At 56.4% G+C, this 24,910-nt stretch overlaps 1 protein-coding gene across 7 annotated transcripts; it reads right to left on the bottom strand.

The window, feature by feature from the left end:
* Positions 1-1,321: 1,321 nt before the first annotated feature.
* On the bottom strand, positions 1,322-23,032 carry ZNF385A (zinc finger protein 385A). Of its 7 annotated transcripts, none has more exons than XM_055394516.2 (8): positions 22,758-23,032; positions 16,255-16,391; positions 8,271-8,381; positions 6,018-6,180; positions 3,877-4,119; positions 3,344-3,513; positions 2,828-2,923; positions 1,322-2,673 (listed from the first exon to the last, which is right to left on the bottom strand). In XM_055394516.2, the coding sequence occupies exons 1-8, from the start codon at positions 22,765-22,767 to the stop codon at positions 2,443-2,445; spliced, it is 1,161 nt and encodes a 386-aa protein (XP_055250491.2). In that variant the 5' UTR covers positions 22,768-23,032; the 3' UTR covers positions 1,322-2,442. The 7 variants fall into 7 exon arrangements, with proteins under 7 accessions (XP_055250491.2, XP_055250493.2, XP_055250494.2 ...); XM_055394518.2 differs by lacking the exon at positions 22,758-23,032 and adding an exon at positions 17,483-17,604; XM_055394519.2 differs by lacking the exon at positions 22,758-23,032 and adding an exon at positions 17,439-17,573.
* Positions 23,033-24,910: the final 1,878 nt, after the last annotated feature.

Here is a 24,910-nt window from a genome sequence, read left to right as displayed (position 1 = left end):
ACCTGAGGGATATGTTAACATCCTAGATCCTCTAACCCAAATTTCTTCCAGCTCCCCCTCCCTCCACATGTGATCCAGCCCTATTTTTCTCCACTGATTTTCCTATTTGGCCACTTCTGCCCCTCAGATTTCTAGATCTCTAGGCTCTTTTTTGAGCTAGATCAACCTGAAAACAAAACAAATACACACACACAAAAAACCCCTCAAACTCCTGTTGGGTTCTATTTATGAACCTATAGCAAACTCCCACCGCCAACTTCGTAACTAACTCAGGAGGCCCGATTTCCCTCATCTTCCTCTTTAGCAGTCCTCATCCCACTCTCCCTCCCGCTTTCTTCCCCAAGACTGGGAAGTCGGTAGAGAGGTGGAAGTGAGCAAAGAAGATGCAACTCAGGTTGAGCCCACATGGAGGCTGGATTCTGGTCTGGCCTTTTTTGTTGACCTTCTTGCTGCCCTGCTGGGCTAGAGAGTGGGGGCTCACAGAATCACTGGCTGCTCTTGGGAGTGTGTGGCTGAACCGAATTCTGAAGATGAAGAGACCCCCTCCCCACAACATCATGTGAGAGGCAGCTAGTGAAGTGCGCCTTCCTGTCCTTCAGACCATTTAGGGAACCAGATGAGAAGGCATTCTAGTATCATTGTAAACAGCACGGTCCCAGCTCTTTAGCTGTTGATCCATGAAATCAAACAAACTTTTTTAAGAGACCCAAACTTGCTCATTTTGCAGATGGGGAAGTTGAGGACTAACCGCAAGGTCACTATTTATTTGGAGCCAAGCAAAGCCTAGAGCTCAGATTCCCAGGTCCCTCCTCCCATCTCCCCGTGCTTTGAGTGTCGCTGGCGTGGGTTTCCCACTGGAGGCACAAAAGTCTGGATCCTTTCTTTGTCTGAGACCGAGTCTGACACCTGTCTCCCTAGGGCCTCGAGACACTGACACTGCACTGGAGCGTCTTAGCCCCGCGGTTTTCTTTTCCATGTCGTTGTCGCCGCCTGGTGGAGTTGCGACGAATTCTCAACAGCCGTTGCTGCAGTCCTGGACTCGAAATGATTCCCCAGGGCCAAGTTGACACTTGAGCTGGGCCGGAGTAGGGGTGAGCCGGATGGGGAGTATTGCTCGCTTTGCGCAAGCCTCGAATCTTGCCTCCTCCCAGCCCGGTTTTCCCGTCCCCCTCCTCCTCCTGGCTCTCTTTCCTGTGTGCCGTTCCCCGCCCCCCACCCCCCATCATACACACACACACACACACACACACACACACACACCCCTTCTGATGGAATTGCTCCCCAGAACAGCGAGCAAAGATTGAGAGTCTGAATCTGGGGGACGGAGGGCAACGAATCCAGATTTTATTGTCAGGGACTGGGAAAAGGGGAAGACGTGGGTGGGGGGCCGGGGTTGCTACATCGTCAAGCAGAAAGAGTTGATGTGGAGGGGAAGGCCAGTGGGGCCCGTCCCTCTCCCGGGTCGGTGCTGGAAGGGCTGACGATACGGAAAGCACAGGGGGTGGAGGGAGGGAAGGTCACGACCCCGCCCGAATTGTGCCGTGGAGGTGTCTGGTGGGAGGGGACAGCATGAGGTCTAGGAACTGGGGTGGGGGAGGCTACAGACTGCAAATCCTGCGGAAAGGGGCGGGGCGGGGGCGAGGCTTCTATTGCTTTTTGCTCACAGTTTTGCGGAAGGCGAGGCGGGGGTGGGCTTGGACTGGACACCCCTTGCCCCCCTTGGTACCCCTTGGGCGATGGGTGCTGGTGAAAAGAATGGAATCCGGACTGGGAAGGAAGAAGGTGAGGGAATGGGTCTATAGGGGCATCTACTTGGTCCCACCCAAATGCCAGAGATGCCCCTAAGTGCTGCCCGTGGGCCCGGCTAGACCTGGGCTCGGGCATGATGCGGGGCGGGCACAGTGAGGTTGCAGGCGGTAAAACCAAAGTGCTTATGAGGGACCCAGGATCCCGCCTGCTCCCCTCCCCCTGCGGAGGACAGGGGTGTTCACGGAAGCGCTTCAGTTTGGGGGTAGGGGGCGCCGGAGTCCTAGAGTCCGCTTATTGCCAAGAAAATCCATTTCTGCCCCCTGGACCCCGACCATGGCTTGTGAACCCCGTTTTGTGCTAGGTTGGGGGAGAAGGGCTGGATGGACATGGCTTTTGGGAGGGGGGGTGTCTCCAAGGGGGCTCGGGGGTGAGACGGCCCCCCCTTTTCTAGGGGAGAGGGAAGGGCAGGGGGCGGGGTTCCCTGAGATCTGGGGTGTTCCCCCCCTTCTGAAGCCCCCCTCCCCCGCTACCCCTCCCCTTTCCTGGAACCCCGTACCTCGGGGTGGGGGGGAGGGAGAGAGATCATTCAGGGAGTGCCGGGAGGAGGGGCGGGCTGGGCGCCCGGAGGCCTGGGTCCCGGCTGGAGGTGGGGGGGGGGTTGAATGGGAGGGGGTTCAGGGTTCAGGTTTCAGGTCAGTAGGGGGAGAAGAGAATGGGTCCGTGCGCAGTTCGGATGGGCCCGGGGGCGGGGTGGAGCAGGGGATGGGTGATCGGCGGTCCCTGGAGAAGAGGTGCGGCTGGAGCCGGGCGCAGAGACAGCGGGGAGCCTGCTGCCGCTGCCATCACCGCAGCCACCGCCAGGGGGCTGGGGAGCAGGCCGCCGGCCAGGGACTTGGGCAGTTCCTTGGAGAAAGTCAGCGTGCCCTGCAGGGGGAAGAGGGCGGGGAGGGGAGAGGGAATAGTCATTCTGTGGCCTGGCCAACTGCACCTCTCCCAGGGCAGCCGGCATCCTCTCTCCTCCCCGCCCCCCGCTCGGGTCCCCCAGCTTTGGCCAAATTTTTCATCGTCCAGGCCTCACCGCTAGTTCTCCGACGCCCCTAGCCTTCTTGTGACGGCTCAGTAGCGGGTTGGGCTTCCCGGCCACGCCATCTCGGTGCCGCCGGCTGGAAATGTGCTGTAAGGACCAGTGGATGGGGGACCGTGAGCCACGGGGAAAGGAGCCACCGCCAGGGAGCAGGGTACTCACACCTCAGCACCTGGGCCTGCCCCTTCTGTGGCAAAGGAGGACCCTGAGGAAATACCCTTGTTGACTCACTGGAAAAGACTCTGATGCTGGGAAAGGTTGGGGGCGGGAGGAGAAGGGGACAACCGAGAATGAGATGGCTGGATGGCATCACCGACTCTGTGGACATGAGTTGGAGTGAACTCCGGGAGTTGGTGATGGACAGGGAGGCCTGGCGGGCTGTGATTCATGGGGTCGCGGAGAGTCGGACACGACTGAGCGACTGAACTGAACTGAACTGAAAGCTCCCTGTCTTCCCTCCCCCTTAGCAAGTGCCCTCCCGAGAATTCTGGGGAAGGGCCTCAGACCCACCTGTTTCAGTTGGACCTCCGAGTTGACCTTGACATTGCAGATCTCACAGTGGAAGGTTCGGTCCTGGGCAGGGGCCTCTGGTTCCCCAGGAGTGGGAGGCCCCAGCCGAGGATAAGCTTTAATGGGGCCCAGTCCACTTCGGGCCTCCAGAATTGTCTTGTGCTTAGTACCTGGAGCCCACAGAGGGCAGGGGGTTAGGGGTGGATAAAAATTCTCCAGGCCTACTAAGCTTCAAATACCCACATTTCCAATTACAATACTGAGGGGCTGCGTCAGGTGTGGGGGTTGGCCAAGCCCCTAGTGGCCCTTTCAAAGGTGGGTCAGGGGAGGGTCATAATTACAAGAAATAAGGTAGGGATGGGGTGGGGAGGAAACTGAGGAGGCAAGGGGCTAAGGAATGAGGGAGATGCTTAGGGAGGGAGACAGGCTGGTGAGTCTTAAGGGTCAGGCATGTTGGAAACCGGGGAGTTGGAGGTAGGGGGCAGTAGTGGGCTGTGGACAGGGCAGTGGGGGTGCGGGAGGGGAGTCCATACCTTTGTTATGTGCCTCCAGCTGGGACAGGGAGTTCACGGCCACCTTGCACAGAGCACAGTAGAGCAGCCGCTTTGCCTTCTCCTCCTCTTCCTTGCTACCCCCAGGCAGGGAAGCTGGGGCTGGAGTCCCCCCTTCACCCTTGGTCACACCCTGACCAGTCTCCGGAACGCTGGGAGGGGATGGGGAGCCAGGCTGTTTCTCTGGGGATCCTGGGGCTGGACCCACTCCATTCTCCATGGAAACTGTCATTGGGGGAGAAACATAGGGATCATCCCAGATAGATTTCGGAGAAGATTCTTTATGTGGAGGAGACCTACCCCCATTTCCTGAAGGGCAGGGGCCCAGGAGTCCCCACCCCGTGACAACATGCATGCACTCATGCCCTGGACCAGAGCCACATGTGGTCCAGCTGTTGCATGCTGGGTGTGAGACTCCAACGCCTGGCTCACTCTCCATAAGCTGGGAGGCTGACGGGTCCGGACCCACCAGCCTCCCGTTCAGCCAGGGTGAAGCTGGCAGCCAGTCCAGCCATGGGGAGAGGGGCATGGAGCAAAGAATCTCCCCTCCAAGGCCTGCCAGCCAGCCTGGGCTTTCTGCCAGGCCAGCCCCCTCTCAGAGGCCTGCCCAGTCCCTGGGGAGGCATGCCAAAGAACTCTAGGAAGGGGCCGAAGCGAGGTGAGGAGAGCCTGGGAGAGACAGACACAGACATGGCGAAAGGGAAACAGAAACAGCAGAACCGGAGAGGGAAGAAACAGGGATGTGGCCTGCTCTATAATTCATGGCTCGATTAAAGATGCACAGGCCCCAGTCCTCAGCGCCGGGTTCTGGCCTCTTTACAGGGGAAACTCAAGCGCTCCCATTCTTGCTCCAGTGGCCGATCCAGTTTCCGGGTCAGGGAGAGGCCGGGGGTGGAAGTAGGGGTGGGGATGGGGGACTGGTGGGAGGGGACCCCCCTGAGCCACGCAGATGTCCATTTCTTGGTCCATCCTGGGATCTTTCTCATTTTTTTCCCCTCTCTTCCTCATTTCTGCCATCCTTTATCTCCATCCCAATCCAGACAGCACACTCATATCTCAATCTGGACAGGCCCTCCTGGCTTTCAAAGCAGGACAGGTTTCCTTATCTTTTTAGAGAGGTACCCCAGGAACTCAGTGAGGTAGTATACATTAAGCATCGAGAATGGTGCTGACAGGCAGTGTTAGCTACATCACCACCATCATCAGCCCCCTTTGACAGAGACATTACCATATGATCACAAGATGTTCAGGTTAAGAAGCAGCTAGAACACAATTAGAACTCAGCTCACCTGCTTGCCCTATCCGTGCATCCCTGAGGACACTGTGTGTGTGTGTGTGTGTGTGTGTGTGTGGTGTGTGTGTGTATGTGTGTGTGTGGTGACAGTGGGGACCTGTTTCCCAGCTCTCATTCTTAGGGTGGGGCAGGAAGGACAGGCAAGGACAAGGAGGGCATGGGGTTGCTGAGTCTCCCTGGAGTTGGCCTTGACTGACATCTGATGTGGTAATCCTGGGATGGGGGTGGCTCAGATCTTCCTGTCTTGATATTCCTTCTTTCCAGTTTCTTGGCTGGGAATATGGTTGAGGATGGCCATCAGCCATGAGGGAGAAAGAATCTCACAGATCTTCAAGTCTCAGTCCCTCATGTCCCCAGAAAGAAAATTCTGGCCTAGAGAGGTCAAAAGATTCACCCAGGATCACCCAGGGAGTTGCCTGGGTTTCCTGGGCTCAGTCCTCCCCGGTGGAGCGGGGCGCCTCCGTGGGCAGGCCCTCAGCTATCTTGATTCTTTCCCCTGCTCCTCTGCCCAAGATGAAGGGGCCTCTCCCTGCATTTGATGGTTCTCTTTTTCTTGAGGAAGTCTGCCAGGTGGCCTCACCCTAGCCCCTCTCTGAGTCACTGGGCAGTGGGGAGGACAGAGTGGGGACTCTGCTGAGAGGAGCCGGGGCGGGCGTGGGGGTGACAGGATGGAAATTTTGCATCACTGTGTTTGGCTGCAGGACTCACCTTGGGTGGGGGTGGGGTGGGGGCTGAGAAGGAGAGAGATGAAAGCAAAGGAGAGTTCTGGGAGTGGGGACAGAATGGAGGAGACAAGATCCGTTGAAGGGTGTGGGGGTGTTGGACTTACCTGGACGGGGGGCTACACCATCTCCATTTGGGGGGCTGCTGCCTGGGGGAGCTGGGTCTCCTGGTTCCCGAACGCCGGGCTCCCTGCCTCGGGTCTTGGCAGCCTCAATGCCTTTGACTCTTCGGGCATGGCGATTGCCCTTGTAGTGTGCCTCAGCCTGGCTCTTTAGGGATGGAGGAAGAGAAGGGAATCTGAGATCACCTTTCATCCGAATATTCTCCCCACGGATCTATCAGATCCTGGGGTGGTCTCAGCGGGCTACAGTAAAAATGCTCTCCCCACACCAGGGATATGTAAAACCCCATGCCGAGGAGCCCTGATTATTCCTGCAGCTCAGTCGTGGGGAACCTGGGTCCCCATCTAGCCTGGGCTCTACCCCAACACCTCACCCAGGGCCTGGCTGCTGACTCAGGCTTCCCACCTTGTCCAGGGCTGAGGGAAAGGGAACTCACATCTATGTGTGCTAAATCGCTTCAGTCGTGTCCGATTCTGTGACCCCATAGACTGTAGCCAGCCAGGGTCCTTTGTCCATGGGATTCTCCAGGCAAGAATACTGCAGTGTGTTGCCATGCCCTTTTCCAGGGGATCTTCCCAACCCAGGGAAGAGACATAACCTAAGTCTCTTATGTCTCTTGCATTGGTAGGCGGGTTCTTTACCACTAGTACCACCCGGGAAGCCCACTGGCACCAATAGGGGAAATGGGAGGGGCCGAGCAATCCAGCCAGTTTGCATCTCCTTTGGCCCCGGGGCTTTCTGCACCTGTGTCCCCTGGCCCCAGCATCCAGCTTTGCTGCTTCCACGCTCAAGCTGGGAGTTCCAGGAGCGTTGAAGCCTGGGCTCTACCCTGAATACTTTCCCCTGGTCTCATTTTCCCTGAGGCCTCTGTGGACACCCTGGAGGACCCTGGCCCCCAGCCCAGCTCTGGAGACAGAGACAGCAACAGAGACAGCTGTCAAAACAGAGCTGCTTGGTCAGGAGTGGGGGTGAGGGGATGAGGGAGGGCAGAAAGAGGGGAGTTCTGCCTACCACTGGCAGAGGCCCTGGCCCCTCCAGTCTCACAGTGAGTGGAGCCAGGGTTGGGAGAGGGGGTTCTTGCGGTCAAGGTCAAGGTGAAGTCTAAATCTGAGTTGGTCCTGGCTCCACCCCCACCCTGCGTGCACCCTCTGCTAAGAATACACAATCCTGGAACCACAAGAACATCCAGACAGCGTAAAGTAGAAATAAAAGGTGTGGATAGGCAGGAAAAGATTGCCAGCCCAGGGTGGGGCAGTGGTGTGCAGAGTCTGGCAGCATGGTGTGTGTGTGTGTGTACTGGGGAGAGAAATAGAACATGCTTTCTTTTCCCCTACTCAGCAGAATGGGGCTGTGCTTTTTTTCTCCAAAAGCTCTCAGAACCTGTACCCCACAGAGTACCCTACAGACCCATAGAAAAGGGAGCCTCAGAGGGGGATAATCTGGGAGGCCAGATACCTCGGTTCTGACACCTAGGTTTGGGCGGCTTCTCCCATGGGAGAGACTTTCCCACAGGAGAGCAGTAGGGGCCAGGCCTTGGGTGTGATTTGGAGAGAGAAGGTAACTAGGAGGTTAGAGGGAAGTGGAGAGTGCTGGGAGGAGTTTAGCAGAGGCCAAGGAGGGCACTGGGCTTCCCTGGTGGCTCAGTGGTAAAGAACCTGCAACCTGCCTGCCAGTGCAGGAGCCTCAGGTTTGATCCCTGGGTCGGGAAGAACCCCTGGAGGAGGAAATGGCAACCCACTCCAGTATTCTTGCCTGGGAAATCCCATGGACAGAGGAGCCTAGTAGGCTTCAGTCCTTGCGATCGCAAAGAGTCGGACACAACTGAGGGACTAAACAACAACAAGGAGGGTACACAGACTCTGCAGGGGGGCCAGTGACACAAGTCAGCCCTGCACCCAAGATCAGCGGGCCAGAGGCCACACTCCCACCTGGACACAGATGACCACCTGTGTTCTAAGAAGCTCTGAGGCAGCAATGCCTCAGTCCCTGAGGTAGGAAGTTACAGGGCAAGGGAAGACTGTCTGGAAACATTATGAGTTGAATTGAGTCCCCCAAGAAAGATCTCTGGTCTCTCTGGAGGGCTTCCATCATTCCCGGCCCTCCTGCAGTATCCTCTGAAACCCCCTTAATCCCCATCCCTCACCCAGAGCGCCCAGCCCCGACCCTCCCACAAGATGCCCCGCAGCCCCTGTTCCACTGCCCCAGCCACTGGATGCATGAGTGGCTGGGTATCTTACCTGAGAGTTGAAGCGGATCTGACAGACATTGCAGGAGATGATGGGCCGCTTGGTCTTGAGCAAGGGTCCCCCAAAAGTGTGGGAGAGTACAGCCTTCTGCACAGGGTCCATCTGTGGAGGCAGGCTGGGGTAAGCCAGGGACCCCAGCACAAGCTCATGTCCATTATAACCCCAGTGGCAGCAGCTGGGCTGAAACAAAGTACCCAGAGCTTCCTCCCCACTCCTCAGTGGGCCAGAAGGCCCTGAGCCTTGGTTCCCTGATTCTCTCCCAGCCCAATCTTCATAGCACTGGAAGGGCCGTGAGAGAGCCACTGGCACAAAGCTCCCATTTGACAGAAAGTAGAAGTGGCTTGCCCAAGGTCACAGCATGCGTTAGTAGCAGAGCTGGGACTTGAACCTGGACTCCTGCATCTATCTGTTATACCATGAAGATTGAATCCTGTCACAATGATCTTTTTCCTGAGCTAATCCACCAGAGGCCCACTTAGGAAGTCCCCAAAGCATCCCAGATCCTAGGGCCTTCAGCTGAAGCCTTTTCCAGCCTTTCAACCAAGCCAAGCCAAGGAGACAGATGTTCCTAGCTTCCCATCTCTGGGCCCCAGGCTGCCCTAACATGCTCACTCCCTGGACCTCTTAAGAGTAGCAGTTTCTAGAGGGAGTAAAAGAACTCAGGCGAGAGTAGGTGGCTCCAGTGAATAACGGGGAATAAGGGGAAGCTAAGAAGGCGGGCTGGCCTGAGGAAGCCCAGGCATCTTCTGAACTCCCTCTCTCTGGTCACAGGGCTCCTAGGGCAGGGCTGTGGGGCTGGGCAGGATTAGGAACGGCCTCTGCCCCCACCCTGTATCAGCAGATGTCTTTGCAGTGTCCTGCCAAGAGTTCACATGAGGAGGGAAGAGAATGGGAGTTTCTCTCTGAGGCTTTCTGCTATCAGGGGATGAAGCCAGGGGCCCAGAGGCATGAAAACTGCCTCCCTGCTCTTCCTCCTCCCTTCTGGCCCCTCAGTGGCCGGGGAGAGGCGAGCCTGGAATGCAGATGAGGTTGTGCAGGACTGGGTGATCTCTCATAAGCTTAGAACCAAATGAGAGCTGAAACCTTATCTCCTAGGATTAAGTGGGAAAAAACGTTGCTGGGGACTGGGGGGGTCCATAGGCCCTTAGGCGAGGCCCTCCCTGTGCCCAGGTCTTCATGATTCCCAAGGAGGCAGTGGTGAGAGACAGGAACACGGAGCAGGGTGAAGAAGGCAGTCTGGAGAGCCCGCACATCCTGGCTCCTCTCTGCTCCCCTCAGTTGTCTCACTGGCTGCTTGGGGTTAATGTCAAGAAAGGGGCTTCAGCATCCCTGTGAAATAGGCCACCCGACTTGGCAGTAGCAGAGGCAGGAGCCAGGTTCAGATAACCAGGCTGACAGACAGATGTCCATTGCATGGCCTGCCCATGGCTGGAAGCAGCCCCTCTCAGGGGCTTACTCTTCACCTCCTGGAAGCCTGGGTCCTTTCTGGGGAAAAGCCAAACAGGGGAAGACTGGGTGTGTCTGTGTGTGTCTAGGCAGGCTGTGATCAATCTGTGCAGGGGTGGAGTGTGAAGGCGTGTCACGTGCTGTGTGTACATCATTTATGGATCAACATTTCCGTGTTGGGGGCTCTGCCGAAGCCATGAATGGTCAGGTTGTGCAATCTTCAGCTGTGTGTTTATCACTGTGAATGTACGATGTGTTTGGCAGAAAGATAGACAGACCAAGTTGGAGACAGGCTTTAATCACAAAGAGGAGACACATGACTGCACTCGACTCTCAGCCCCTAGTCAACAGACCTCCCTAATCAGGGACCCCCAACCCTGCCCCAGGGACCCCCTCAGCTCCCAGATGTCCTCGCATGCTGGGTGGGGAATGGAATTCAGCCCAAACAGAAACCCAATCTGGGCCAGGAAACCCAAGTCAAAGAAAACCATAGAGAGAGGGAAGTGGGAAGGAGAGGGGGACACAGAGGCCCCGGGTTCTGTCTGTGCCCACCCTGCACCTCAGCCTGCTCCCCAGGGTGGCTGAGGACCAGAGCCCTGTGGATGACCTGGGGGCTGACCGTCCCAACATCCATCCCCTGCCAATAGTCCCTCCCCAACTTGGGTCCTTCCTGCAGAGCGAGAGCCTTTTCCTTTGCACACCCCACTCCTCAGGTTTAAGTCCATGAACACCATCTAGGGCTGGGGGTAAGCAGAGAAGAGGGCAGCAACCCAGCCAGGTGGATCCTTCCCACCCTGTCCTCCAGGAAGTGAGGAGACACCGGGCTGAAGGTGAAGGCTCCTGGGCCCAATCCCTGCGCAGGTGGAATGTGAACCACTGAAGTGCTGCTCCAGGCCAAGGTCAAGAGGCCCTGGTGACCTAGATGAGGGCTCTCTGGGGAGGGTGGAGGCCAGCGTCTCCCAGAGCCCATCCCACTCCACAGCCCCTTCTCTAGGATTTTGGCCTAGACACTGTCTGGAAAAGTCCACAGAACAGTCCCCTCCCACCTGCCCTCCAACAGCAGACATGAAAGGGAATCGCTCCACTAAGCTGGGGCAAAATGAATCAGGAAGGGCAAGGGGGAGGGAAGGGGGAAACCAGATCAGGAACACGAGGGGGGGGCTCTGATTATATTTCCTTCCATTGCCCTTTATCTGATGGCACCGCTGCCCCTGTTTGACCACCCCACTTCCCCATCCCCCCCAAATAAAGGCAAAAAAGGGAAGGGGGTGGAATCTCGGGGATGGGGAGACCTGAGGGGCAGGAAGGATGAAATAGGAAAAAGAGGGGGCTAGAGGATGTCCAAAGAGCAGGTGGAAGCTGTGGGGGAGGGATGCTTAGAAGAGGACTAAGGCTGAGATGGGGTCAGGGCTGCATTAGGGATCTGAGCAGCGGCGTGGCAATCGGAGGGTAGGTGTAGGACCTGATGGGAAGTCTTAAGATTTGGGGGACTTCGAGGATCTGAGAAACAGAGGCCGGGGTATCCAGTATGGTGGCAGCAGGCTGGGGGGCGCCAGAAGGGATCTGGAGATTGGTTAGGGCCGCGTCGGTCGTGGGGGATGGGCCGGATAACCCGAGGACCAGGCGAAGGGAGAGGTAGGCAGTCGGGCAGGGGCGGGCGGGCGGGGATTGGGGTGGGGGGGCCGCTGCGGCAGCGGCGGGAGCCAGGGAGAGAGGAGGGGCCGGGTGGCTTACCCTGCGGGACCCCGGGGGACGCGGCTCCATGGCCCGGGTTGGTGGACCCGGGCGGGGAGGCCGAGCCAGGCCGGGCCGGGCAGGCCGGGGACGCGGCGCTCGTTGCCCGGGTGGCTCGGGGCTGTGCGGCCGGGCCGGCCGGGAGAAGGGGAGGCGGCGCCGGCCCGGCCCGGAGCCCGCCCCAGAGGCGGGGCCGTGGGAGGGCCGAGCACGGGGGCGGGGATAGGGAGTTCCGGAGGGATAAAGGGGCGCTAGGGCGAAAAGAGGACGGCGTGTCCATGTCCAGACACTCGTTCCAGGAAGACCTGGTCCTGGGGAGCGGCATGGGCCACATGCCCCATTGGGCTTCCTCCACTGGGGACCTTGCTGGGGCTTATATCCCTACGAATCCCATGGCCGACCCTGTTTCTTTAGCTTGGACCTTTCTCCTTTCCGTCACCCCTTCCACCCTCGCTCTTCTGCTCACAGCTTCTCTTTCGAGTCCCCAGACGACCCTTCTCCTGCTCCTTCTGCACACGGCCCCCGTGCCCCTTTTACATGTCACTTCCCCTGCTAGGGATGGGAGACGGAGCCCAGGTACCCAGGTGCCAGGCCCTGCTCTCCTAGTGACTCCTCTGGATGGTGGAGCTGGGGTCGCCCAGGGCAGAAGCGACCTCAGGCTGGGGACATCATCCCTAATCTCTTCCCACCTGCTCCCCTCGCCCGCCACCTGCTGGAGAACCAGCGTCCCGAAGAGCTTATGCTTCGTGCACTTGCTGCCCTCTGGCGGTCGAGTGGGGACAGCACTGGGGGACGAGGGCCAGGAGGGCAGAGCAGCCCACTCCCCCAAACACTTCCTTATCTTTTCCTGGATAAATCCTAGGAAACTCCGCTCTCTCATCCCTGGATCTCTCTTCCCCTCCGTTCCACCTAGGGCCGAGAGATGAGCGAAGCAGGGGCCAGGATGCGAAGAGAGAGAGGCTGTCTTTGGGAGACAGTGAGCGATATTCAAGGGCAGAGGGGTGAGCAATGCAGGGGGGGTTTTTAAAGAGTAAGAACTGCCCCGGTAGGAGAGAGCTGGAAGCATTAGAGCTGCGAAGGAGAGACTCTGCCATGAATAACAATATCACCACCACCATTTAATGTTGATTGAGCCCTTGGAATGTGCCAGCCTGTGGACTGAACTCTCTGCATGGATTATCTAATTTAATCTTCACAACCACTGTTGGAAGTAAGTACTATTATTATCTTCATTTTATAGATGAGGGAACTGAGGTTTAGAGAGGCTAAATAATTTGCCCAAGGTCATAATCTAGTAAGTGGCTGAACTGGGATTTGAATTTAAACCTGGGCAGCCTGACTCCAAAGCCCTGTGCTTAACTGCTGCACACCACTGCCAAGGCCTGTCTGCAGCTTTTCTGCAGTCCTTGTTCCCCTGCAGAATTTGACACTATTGATGCAGCCTGCCACACTCTCTCGCTTGGCTTCTTCAACTCTACAAAAACCCAATTCTGTCCCCACCCCCTCCTGTGGCTCCTCCATTTCCTTTGCTGGAGCCTCCTCCTGTTACCACTGCCTACTTCTGCATATTCCCCAAGGCTTGGGCCTTGGCCAAACTACCTTTCTCTCTCTGATCATCTATAAAATAAAAACAATAGAAATAACAGAATAATCATAGCAGCTTACCTTGAAAACTTACTTCATGCTAGGCATTATGATTATGTAATACAATTCTCACAATAACTTGTGAGTTGGTACTATTGCGGTTTTATTTTACAGCTGATAAAATTGAGATTTAGAGTGGTTAAGTAATTTGCCTAAGTCACACAGCCAGTACTCTCAGAACATAGATTTGAAGCCTGTCAGTCTGATGCCAAAGGTGGTGTTGCTCAAAACCTGGTCACACTCTCTCCAAGCTTATCCATCTCCTGGCTTTAAATGGCTCGTCCCCACCAGAGGCCGTGGAACCATGAACCCAGGGAGTCAGAAACCTGGGATTATCCAAGTGAATAGACTAAGTAGCTTTGTGACCTTGGGCAAGTCACTTAACCTCTCTGGGTCTGTGTTTCCTCATCTATAAAATGGGGACAAAGGGGACTTCCCTGGCTGTCCAGTGGTGAAGACTCTATGCTCCCAATGCAGGGGACATGGGTTTGATCCCTGGTTGGGGAACTAAGATCCTGCATGCTGCATGATGTGGCAAAAAATAAAAAATAAATGGGGACGATGATAGGAGACCTGAGGTTAAGTGTCAATCAGGTATGCAGATTGGGGGGAAAGTATTCTCAGCACCTTCTGCTCCAGTCACACCCAATCAACTGCAGTTTCTCAAATGCTCTTTTCTAGTCCTTGTTTCAGTCTGGAATATTCTCTGAGGCCCCTTTTTAAATCCTACTAATAATCTTCAAAGCCCAAATCATAACGTCACCTGCTCCAGCTTCAATCCCTTTTTCCTCCACTGTTTTTTTTTTTCCTGCTCAGCTCCAGTTGGTCCCTCACTACATCCAGCAAGTCTTTTCTGATACTCCTTTGGGCTGCCCTACAAGCTGCATGCCTCCGGCACAGCTCTTCTCACACTACAGTGTAAATGCTAACTTGTTATCTTTCCTACCACACTGTGAGCTCTCCAAGAAGACTGAGTCCTGTGTCCCTGACGCCCGGTGCAGTGCCTGGCACATAGTAGGTGCTCAAAAAGTTTTTCATTCAATTGACAGTCAAAAGACTGTCTCTTTTGCCATATTTCTAACCCTTCCTCTGTTTTACACTGTAGATCATTTCATGCACATCTATACTTCTTCCCTGAATATAAGCATCTTTAGGACTGGGGAATGTTATATTTACCCTCACATCTCCATCATGTCTAGGACAGCACCCTGCTTATAGTGAGTATTCAGTTTTCTTGTCTCTAAAACATGGATAAAGTGGCAGCGACCCCATAGGGTTGCTATAAAGATTGAGATATGAAAAATGCTTTGTAAACTTCAAAGTGCAATGCAAACGTTGATTTGGATTCTCTGAGAAGAGTTTGGAGGGAACAGCAGGTATAAAGAGAACTCTTTTGGAGTTAGATGCTCTGGGTTCAAATCATACCTTAGGCACGTACTGTGTCAACTTAGATACATTCCTTCAGGGCCTCAGTTTCTGTCTTCTTATATGTCAAACTGGAATAATACTGTCTATTTTGTTGGGTAGTGATGAAGATTAAATGAGATCACATATAAAGTATTCATTGGAAGGACTGATGCTAAAGCTGAAACTGCAATACTTTGGCCACCTCATGCGATGAGTTGACTCACTGGAAAAGACTCTGATGCTAGGAAAGGTTGGGGGCGGGAGGAGAAGGGGACGACAGAGAATGAGATGGCTGGATGGCATCACCGACTCTGTGGACATGAGTTTGAGTGAACTCCGGGAGTTGGTGATGGACAGGGAGGCCTGGCGTGCTGTGATTTATGGGGTCGCGGAGAGTCGGACACGACTGAGCGACTGAACTGAACTGAGCTGAACTGGTTAGGACTCGCTTTTTCACTGCTGAGGACCCAGGTTCAATTCCTGGTTAGGGAACTAAGATCCCATAAGTCACCCAGTGTGGCCAAAGCAACAACAACAATGACGACAGAACCATTCACTGCAGCGCCTGATGCATAGTTGATGCTCAATATGCTCATAACTGGATACGGTTTGATGGTGGGTTACTTGAGTTGAATAAAGCTGAACTTTCCCCAAACCTTTAGCTCCAGCCAACTCTCCAGGCCCCAAGTTGCAACTGTCTGCTGGACATTTTTGGCTCAGTGTCCCACCGGTCCACCAACTCACCATGTCTTCAAGTGAGTTCAACAGCCTCACAACAGGGCAGCCTCCTCCTCTGACCCCCTGCCCCTAGCAAGGTAACTTCTTTCTCTCAGTCACCGAGGCCTGAAACCGGGAGTCATCCTTGACTCATCCTCTCTCTTCTCCCCAGATTCCCAAACCCTGGTTGGTCACCGTAGCCTGTCAACATTTCCTTGGAAACACCTCCCCCCTCCCCTGCTCCTCTGCTTGCTCTGCTGCTGTCATGGGCCCAGTCTGGCTCTCCAGGCTCCCCTGCAGGCTCTGGACAGCACCTTGTTTATAGTCAGTACTCTGTTTTCTTATCTGTAAAACGAGGGTAAAATGGCAGCTACCCCATAAGGTTGCTATAAAGACTGAGATATGCAAAATGCTTTGTAAACCTCAAAGTGCAATGCAAATGTTGGTATTGCGGGGCCAGGCTCCTGACTGGCCACTGTCCTTCAGCCATTGCTCTCTTCCCTCCTGCCCCACTCACCTGCCTCAAACACTGCTTCTCCAGCTTACTCTCCTCCTCAGGAATGGATGATGTCTCCCTATTTCATATTGTATTAAATCTGGACAACTTAGCTGGCCCTTCAAGCCCTACCGCACTAACCCTCCCCTCCCCAGCTGTGGGCTCCAGAGAGACGGAGCTTACAGACAGACTGCCTATGCCCTTGTGGAGTCTCTCTTTCCATCTCTTTGTCGTCACTGCCCCCAGTCGAGGTCTAATGACTTCTCTCGAAGGTGGACTGAACGAGATGATTCACATAAAACACCCAGCACAGTGTCTGGCCCGGAGCCGAACTTCAGCGATTATTAGCTATTATGGATATTGTTGTCAATAGTATACCAGAAAGTCAACGATGCTTGCAGCTGACTAGAAGTGAGGGATGGGGCTCTGAGATAAGGAATTAGAATAGGGGAAGAAGGCAGGGATGGAGCCGAGGGAGAGGAGCCGGGTGGTGGGAGGGTGGCGAAGGCAGACAGGCAGGTTGCTACTCACAGCGCTGTAATTGTTGAAGAGGCCCAGGGTGGGTGCCGGCTCCAGTGGGAAGGGCAGGATCTGCTTGAGGTCCAGTGGGGGCTGCATGATCGGGGGCTGCCGTAGCAGAGGGAGGGGCCCTGCCCGGCTCAAGCTGCCTAAAGGGCAGAGAAAACATTATGTTGGGCAGGAAGATTGACACTTGGGAGCCCCACCCAAGCCTGGCAGTCCCAATCCCCAGCTGGGGCCCCCAACCTCAGAAGTGCGACCGACCCCCATCACACACACTTCCCCCTGCTGACTGGCTCCGGAGCAATGGAGCAAGGTGCCCTGTGGGCCTGGGGGAGGGTGCAGATCTGTGGTTCTTCCCTTGGGGTGATTTTCACTTCCCCCTTCTCCAGCCTCCCTCCGCCAAGAGCTTCAGGCATTTTACAAACCCAGGAAGATCACAGGCCTTATCTGCAGGCCGCCTGACAGACCAGCAGGACTGGGAGTCCCAGACCCCTGGCCACTCCCTTCTTCTGGTTTTGCTGTCCCCCCAGGGAATCCCAAAGGCTTACCCCAGGGAGAACAGTCAGGTGAGTCATTCATCCCACTGCTTAGAGGGGAATATTGAGACCTGGATTTGAAGGAGGGCTGCTGAATCTTTCAGGCTCCCCAAAGTTATGATTTTGCCCCAATTGTAATTCTGAATGAACTGTCGATGTCCGGGGTCAGCAAGTGGCATTTGCTCTGGGAGGCGGGCTGCCTGGGACCATTCTCAGAGCCCCTTCTCCCAACTGGTCTGTCTTCCCCAGGCACCTCTGTTGGTCGCTGCCGGAATGTTTGCCCTGGCTCTGCAGGAGGAACTGTGACTGGCCTCTGGGAGGGGAATGCCTGGGTTTGACCCTAAGGGGAAATGAAAGTCCAGGCCAGCCACGCCACTACCCTTCCTGAAACCTTCTCCTCCCCCAGAGCCATGGGAGGAGCCCTGCCAGGCTCCACGGGGTGGTCCCCAAGGCCTTAAGGACCCCTCTGGGCTTCCGCTGGCCCAGCTCCCTTCTGCAATCTCACTGTCCACCGGTCAGGGAACTCTGGCTGCCCTTCACGGCTCCAGCAACCCCCTGCCAGCACCAGGGGTTCCCAGGAACAAAGGCAAACCCAGGAGGCTGCAAGCTTAGCCCCGTCCTCCCTTGACCTCACTGGGGCAGAGGGTCCCCCCTCACCCGGATCCTTTCCTGCTCCCTTCAGAGAAGGCTCCCTTTCATACCTTCAGTGTCTGGTGCCCTCTGCCCCCAGGCAGTGGCCTGGCCCTGGCCCCCCAGGGGCCTGGGCCTGACAGCGTCCCCTTCCCTTGGTTCTGCCCCCGGCCCCAACCCTTGCCAGCCCCCCCACCAGTCCAGTCAGTAGAACCAGCCAATCAGAGTCCTGGAAAAGTGGGGCAGAGGGGAGGGCGGGGGAGCAGGGATTAGGGGAATCAGAGGCAAGAGGGAGGGGGTGGGGAGGGCTCAGGCACAGCTGGGGGCAGGGAGCTGGTCCAGGAAGGTTGGAGGGGTCTGCCTTTTTCACCCACTGCTATGACTGTGTGGCCAAGGGGCCTGTGGCTGAGAGGGGTCAAGGCTGCTGGGAGCTCGGGCGGCAGACAACTAAGGGCTGAAGGAGAAGGGTGGGATGCTTAGCCTTGGCCTTTGGGCAGCTGGGGGTCTGTAAGTCATGTCCATTCCCTCTTCACTTTGAGGTTGAGAGGGGGTAGGGGGGCAGGAGAGAGACAGACAGACAGGCAGACAAAAGTGAGTGGGAGAACGGGAAAGACTGACAGAAGCAGGAACAGGTGACTGAGAAAAGGGACACGGACTCTGAGAGCGAGGAGGATAGGGGGCACTGGAGAGGTGAAGAGAGTAGAATGAGGGAGAAACGGAGCACCGCAGAGCGGCTGGACACAGCTAGGGCCAAGGGCAGGCAGACCAGAAAGCAGAGAGCGAGAGAGGAGACGGAGGGGCAGACGGGCTGGTGGCGCAGGGCGCCAGCTCCCCTTCCCCTCTGTTCCCCCCGGGGCTTCTCCCTTCTGTGCCCACCCCCTCCTGCCTGGCACACAAGGCCAGGGCAGCCTTAACGAGCCCAGGGCGGCATCAGGAATGGTGAGAGAAACCTGAGCGCTCCCAGAGTCCCCGGCACCCAGCACCCACCCCGAGCAGCTGGTTCGGGGCTGGCACTTGCCCCTGCCCCAGAGAGGGCAGCAGCTCAGCTCCCTGACCCTTTCCCTGGCTCAGGACTCTCCAGGTCCCCGCCCCTCAAACACCCATCTCAGAGGAGAGAGGTGAGTTCCGCAAAAGGCAACAGAAAAACAAATACATCCAGGCGTTCTGAGTATTAGCACATTTCATCTCTGAGGGAACCGTTCTATGCGGTAGCTAATACTAGGTTTTAACCATTTGACATATGAAGAAGCTGAGGCTCGGAAGAGTTACAAAGACTTGGTTGATGTTCCATAGCCTGTAAGTATCAGGGCTGAGATTGCAGTGAAGATCTGTCACCCTCTGTAGCAAATTCTTCCTCTGCTACATAACCCCGAAGTGCTCCAGTCTAACTCTGAATCCAGCAAAGATATGAGCAAGGCTTCCATCTTGTCCAAGGAGAGGAAACGGAGAACAAGTTCCATGCACCTCCTGGGGCTGGAGGAAAAGAGGTAGCCACCGCTTGGTTTCCTCTGGCCAGCATCTCATCTTTTCCACCGACATGAGCCCAAGGGTGGGGGGAGGGAAAGGGAAGTGGGAGGAAGGAACAAAGGATGGAATGAAGTAAGGAAACAAAATGGGCGGCTAGAGATTCATGTGTCTCCTTCCCAGAGACCTGGGCCCACTCCACTGAGATCTGGGGTGGAGGCGGGGCAGACGGCAGCTTATGGACCCAGTGAGCAGAAACAGGGCCCTCGGTCTGGTAGCCCAAGCCTGTCCTTTCCTCTCCTTCTTGGGAATAATAACTTTATTAATAACTTGCCACTTTCTGAGGGTCCTCTGTATGCCAGGTACTGTATATACACGCCCCCCTGTGGATGGCTCCACTGCTCACTAGCTGGGTGACTAGCTTGTTTCCCGAACTCTCTCTGTCTCACTTCTCTATCAAAAGAGAGCAATGGTATCTTGAGTTGTGGAACTGTTGAAAAGATAGAACAAATCCACGTACAGTGCTGGCCTGCCACAAAGAAAGGTCAACGAATGTTTGCTAAATAAACAAATCCTCATCTTGTAGATGACGGCCATCAGATCAGAGAGGGGGAGTTACTTGACCAAGGTCACACGGCTAGTGAGGCATTTGAATCTGGCTGGCTGGCTCCAGACAGGGTCTTTCAGGCACCACACTTTACTAGGGGTGGAAGAGGGAAAGGCAGGAATATAAAGAGGGCTTCGCAGGAGGAAATGAAGCAGGAAATCCAGGGCTCCTGATGGCTGGTTAGGTGAGGGCTTCAGGGGGGTTTGGAGGAGGAGGAGGTGGACAGCACATTGGAGTGTGAGTGTGTGCGCTAGTGCACAGGCCTGGGGCGTGCACACCATGTCAGGCAGGGCAGGGAGGAGCTGGGGCCTGGCTGGGACAGGCCAATCTCCAGAGGGAAACTCATTAGAGTAATTACCTCCCGCAGATACAGCCCCACCCAACTCTGCTGGGAGAAGCCGAATGCTTCATTAAAGACTGTTCCCAACCACTTTAGGGGGTGAGGTCTCAGTCCCTTGGACGCACATCCATCTGTCCATTTCTGCGCCCTACCTAGCCCTAGGCACTTTGACCTTGTTCAGGTTTCCCCTCCAGCACCAAGCCACAACCAAGCCAGGTCTGACTCCTCCCATCCCACTCAGGGCTGGTCTTTTCCTTCCTCTCTTCCCCAGAAACTCTGACCAGGTGGGAGTCCCAGCCCTGGACTCTCTTAGGTGGGCCTGGGGCCTGAAGCTCCTGTGGCGAAGAATGGGAGTGTCTGACATGAGCTGGCTGTGGGAGTGGCAGCGTCTGGTAGGAACACCATCCAGGAAGGGTGCTAGGGTAGGGTAGGGCTGCAGGTTAGTGTTGGTCTGGAGATTAGACTGGGCTGAGATTCAAATCAGAGAGAGGATTTGGGGTTAGGGTGGCAATTGTGTTAGGGCCTGTGGTCATGAAAAACAAGGGATCAACACCATGTCAAAGTGGGAATTATGCTATGGGGCCAAAGGAGAAATGAGATTGGCGTCTGGACTTGAATCTCATCTCTAATCCATTTTTTTCTCTTTAGGCGTTTGGTCTCTTCTAAACCCCAGACATTTTTAAAACTGGGGGTTGGGGGGTTGGGGGGAGAGCCTGGAACCCCTGGATCTTGCTTTCTTGACCAGCTCTCAGGTATCTGTCTGCTGCTTCAGTTTCCCCCGTCTTGGCAGGAGGCAGGCTGAGTGCTGGGAAGGCTTTGAAGTCAGAGATGAAAGCAACAAGGGGATGATTATGAACAACTACTCAAAACATCATCCCTAATAACCCTGGGGTGGATGTGGGCGGGGGCAGGGCCTAAAGGGAGGAGGTGGCCAGGAAAGGAAGACCCCTGGAAAATTTTCCCCAACCTGACTGGAAAGGCCTCCTTCAATGCCCCCAACCCCCACAACACCACACTAAGGGCCCAGTTGCAGAGGGGCGTCAGAAAAGCTCAGAATAAGGAACCTGAGCCCAGAATCACCACCTTAAACCTGGGCCCACAGTTTAGTTATTGAGCAGGCAGGCTGGGCCTTGCCTGCTGGGCAGGACACCCACACACAGCTTCAGTGGACCTCAGCATTTAGAACCTGAAAGTCTTAGAATGGGCCTCAGGCCCAGCTGGCAGCTTCCTCCCTCTTTCTTTCCTTGTCTAAGAGAGCTAAGGTGTGTGGCCCACCAGGCTTCCCACTGCTCTATGGGCTTGGCACAAGGAGGGAGTTAATTACAGCGTCTGTCCTCAGGGAGATGTGGTAGGGGTCCAACTGGTGGCCCCTGGCATTCCTCCTGTGGTGGGGTCTTGGTCTGGTACTGGCAGAGGTCCTCTCCAGGGCCTACTGACCAGGAGAAGCACAGCTCCACCTGGCCTGTCCCAGACAAGCGTGATGCTGCCTCTGGGGTTCGTGCCCAGGGTGGGGCCAGGGTGTGGGGGATTGCACAGGTTGGAGGAATGTAGAGCCTGTGCTCTGGGGACCTGAGTCCAAGTGTGTTGGTGGGGGTCACACAAGGGTAGGGATTGTCTAGATGGGAGGGGAGTCTCTTCCCTGCTAGAGATCCTCTTGGGAAGGAAGGCAAGCAACCAGTCATTCGTGCCTCTGTTGGGCTCATTCATTTAATGGATTTGATGGAGTGCCAGGTGGAGGGAGGGGTGAGAGTGAGGAGATACAGGAGGGGCAGAGAAAGATGGAAGGAGGGCAGGAGGGGAGAGAGACCCCTAGTGGGAGTCAACAGGGGTCAGGCCAGAGAAGAAAAGCGCAAGAGCCAAGGAGGCACCAGCAGAGGGCTGAGGCGGGAGCCAGGCAAGCCCTGGAGCGCCAGCATGGAGCCAGGCCGCTGGGGGCAGGGAGCCCACAGGTGCCTGACCTGGTGGGCAGTCTCCCATCACAAACAGGGCCCAGGAACCGGCCTAGCCAGGGCAGAGGTCAGAGGACAGAGCACAGAAGGCAGACTATTGTGGAGACAGGGGCCTGGAGCCGGGATCTTGAGAGCCCTCTCCTCCCCCACTCGGGGCTCCCTTCCCAAGTAGGTCATGAGGCTGGGGTGGCTGTGGTTGAAGGGATGGCGGCGCCCCGCGGGAGCCTCCCTCCCCCATCCTGATGCTCTCCGTTGCCCCTTCCTCTGAAGGTGCCCCTCGGCCCAAGGCAGGGGTGGGGGTGGGGTGGGGGAGGAAGGAAGAAGGAAGCCGGGAAGGAAGGGCCCGGGCCGCCAGAGCTGGGAGAGAGAGGGGCAGGTCCCGGCGTGTTGGGGCAGGATCCTGCGGAGGCAGGATCCGAGCCGCAGGGGCCCTGGGATGGACAGTTTCCACCCCTGCTTCTCCCCAGACCCCGTATCTTCAGCCCTCAGGTTCCCACCGCCCACCACACACACCTCGAAGCTACACCCACCATCTGCTCCCCCCGCCCGCCCCCCCACTTCCTCCTTTCCCGCTTATCCTGGGCCCAGAAGGGGGTCGGAGTGTTTGAGCTGAGGGTGGGGGAAGGCGCTGGGGGTGAGCGGGGGTGCGGGTCAGAACCTTTCGCTCAACTCCACCAGGCCAAGGCCAGCCCCCTCCCCCAGCCGCTCGTAGACAGTCATATAATATTCATGAGGCTCATGAATACGCAATGTGCTCATCGTGGGGCTGGGGTCTCACTCGGCTCTGCCTCCCCCTTTACCGCTCCCAGGATTACCGGGAGAAGCAGCGGTAGTTTGGGGAAGGAGGGGGCCCCAGATGTGGAGCCAGATGAAGGGGGAGGGGGGAACCGGTCCCTGACGGGCGGCTGCAGTCACCGCGGTGCGGGAGGTTGGGGGGTGACCTACTGAGAGGGACCCAGGAGCCTGGAGCCGCAGAGCCCACTCACCGAGGATCATGCTGGGGACCCAGGCGCCCGGGGGTTCCGCGTCGCTCTGTCCCGGGGGCCGTTCTGGCCGGGCTGGGGGTACGGGGGGTGGAGTCGGGGGAGGAGCAGAGGCCGGCCGGGGCGGAGCGGGGGCGGAGCCCGCAGCAGGTGAAGACGGGAGGAGGGGGGACCCGGGCACCCAGGGCTCCAGGAAGGGGCGTCCCGGCGGCTCCTCGCCCTCTCCCGCTTTTTCTTCTACTTGCCGCCCCAAGTCTTCTGGATTTACGGTGACACTGCAGCCAGGGCTGGGGGAACGAGACATCTAGAGGACGGTGTGTGCTGACACAGGAAGCTGGAAACTAAGATGCCTGGGATCCCGGGAAGGGCTGAGTCTGAGGGCGGGAAGTCTGGCCATGGGTTGATATGGGGTGGGGGTGGGGTGCCTAAATACTGTGGGGAGGGATGGGGCCAGGGTGGATGGGACACCTGAGTCCTCTCCAGAGTGATGGACTGGGCGGAAGCGGAGGGTGGAGGCAGAGAATATTTGGGTCCTTGTTTGTTTCTCTGGCTCTACAGCAGGATGCCTGGGGGCTGGGTCTCAGAGGTGAAATGTGGGTTGAAGATGGATCCTGGGTTGATCTCTGGCTGGGATCTGAATGCCTGGGTCCTAGGGAAGGTCTGAGGGAAGAGACTGCAATCAATGGACCCAAAGAGGTGGAAATAGATGCTTGCAACTGAAATCATTAGGGCAGCCAGAGGTGACATGAGATCCAGAAGTGAGGCTCAACCTTGTAGATATGGCCTGGATTGGTGTGGGGATGTAGATATGGCCTGGATTGGTGTGGGCATTCCCCACTAAGGTGAGCTTGGGCTAAAGAGGCCTAGTGGGGGGTCTTTGATAAGGTGGAGGAAAGGATGGAGGATAGAACAGACTGTTTGTGCTGGGGAGAATGTGGGGGTGGCAGGGCAGAGTACAGGACACTGGATGTATTCTAAGCACCAACAGGATGTATTCTAAGACAGGCAACTAGGACTGCAGCATGAGGCTGGAGTCTGGGAGTCTGCGAGGTGTCTGGAGAAGATGCAGCTGCTGCAGCCTGGACCTGTCGGTACCTGCCCCAGGAGGGAGGGCAGGAGGATTTCCCAGAATGCCAAGCAGCCAGCTTCAGGCCAGCCCCAGCCAGAGGGAAAGTAGGTGTGACTAGGAACCAGAACACTTGGGATTTAGGGAGAGTGGAGGCGGGGAGGAAGAGGTCGGGAGGAGGGTGGGGGGACTGGAGTCTTGGAATAGTCTAGAAAAGAGGAAGGGGACTGGAGAGTGGATTCCTGGGTTCTGCAGGAAATTTAGGACTATATGGCTAATTAAGGTACAGGAAGTTTAAGTTCCTGTTTCTAGGCCTCAGCAGTTTCTTGTCCTCACCCCACTGATCTGGTTTGAAAAAAAATATCTGTTTCTGTACCTGCCCAGATGCTCCAGCTCAAGGGCAAGTGAATTCTGGGGGTCGTAATGCCTTTGTCTTGTTCTGATCCAGGGGCCCAGAGATCTAGAGGGACTGTGGTTTTGTGCCTAAATCTGACCTTGGGGGAGAAGGTAGGGTCTCCTAGCCCATCAGAGTTTGTCCTTGTGGTGGCCCAGATCTGACCTACCACTATGCTGTTCCAGCCTCACATCACCAAGCTTGCTCTTCCCAGTTCTTGTTATCCACCCCCCCACACACACATACACTCCCTCCTTGCCTCTTGCTATTCTTTCTCCTCCTGGGCGGACTCCCGAGAACAAACAAACCAGAGTCAGCATCAGACGTCAGACGTAGTTGATTAGTGATAAAGACCCCTTTGCCCTCAGCTTTGTCCACCCTCCCACTCTGTACCCCCCAGGACCCTGAATTAGAGGGATCTCAGAAGAGGGGTTGCTTAGCTCGCCAAGGGGAGGCAGCTGGCTGGAGGGCGGGGTGACCTTGCAGGCAGCTGGAGGGGGGCAGTGTGGGGGGTGAATTCATTATTGATGAGCCCTGCACCCCGGGCTACTAATGAGCCCAGGCCGGCTGCTCTAATTGATGTCAAGAAACTTGAGACCCCCAGATCAGTTTCCCGCCTGCCAGCTGCCTCTCCTAAGCCCCCTCCCCCTTACGCGCCCCCAGCTGCTCTGTTCCCTTCCCAGGCCTCCTTTCCAT

Source organism: Moschus berezovskii, chromosome 6 (assembly GCF_049115385.1).
Source record: "Moschus berezovskii isolate FMDL1 chromosome 6, NW_MosBer_1.0, whole genome shotgun sequence".
NCBI lineage: Eukaryota > Metazoa > Chordata > Mammalia > Artiodactyla > Moschidae > Moschus > Moschus berezovskii.
Note: the sequence above shows the minus strand (reverse complement) of the source record. Positions and strands in the feature narration are given on the sequence as shown.

Coding starts and splice junctions, on each gene's coding strand:
- ZNF385A (XM_055394517.2), bottom strand. CDS start 16,824: ATGAATGACTCACCTGACTGTTCTCCCTGGG. Junction 6,181..8,270: donor AGATCCGCTTCAACTCTCAG/GTAAGATACCCA, acceptor CCATCCCTAAAG/AGCCAGGCTGAGGCACACTA. Junction 4,120..6,017: donor TGGTGTAGCCCCCCGTCCAG/GTAAGTCCAACA, acceptor CCCCAATGACAG/TTTCCATGGAGAATGGAGTG.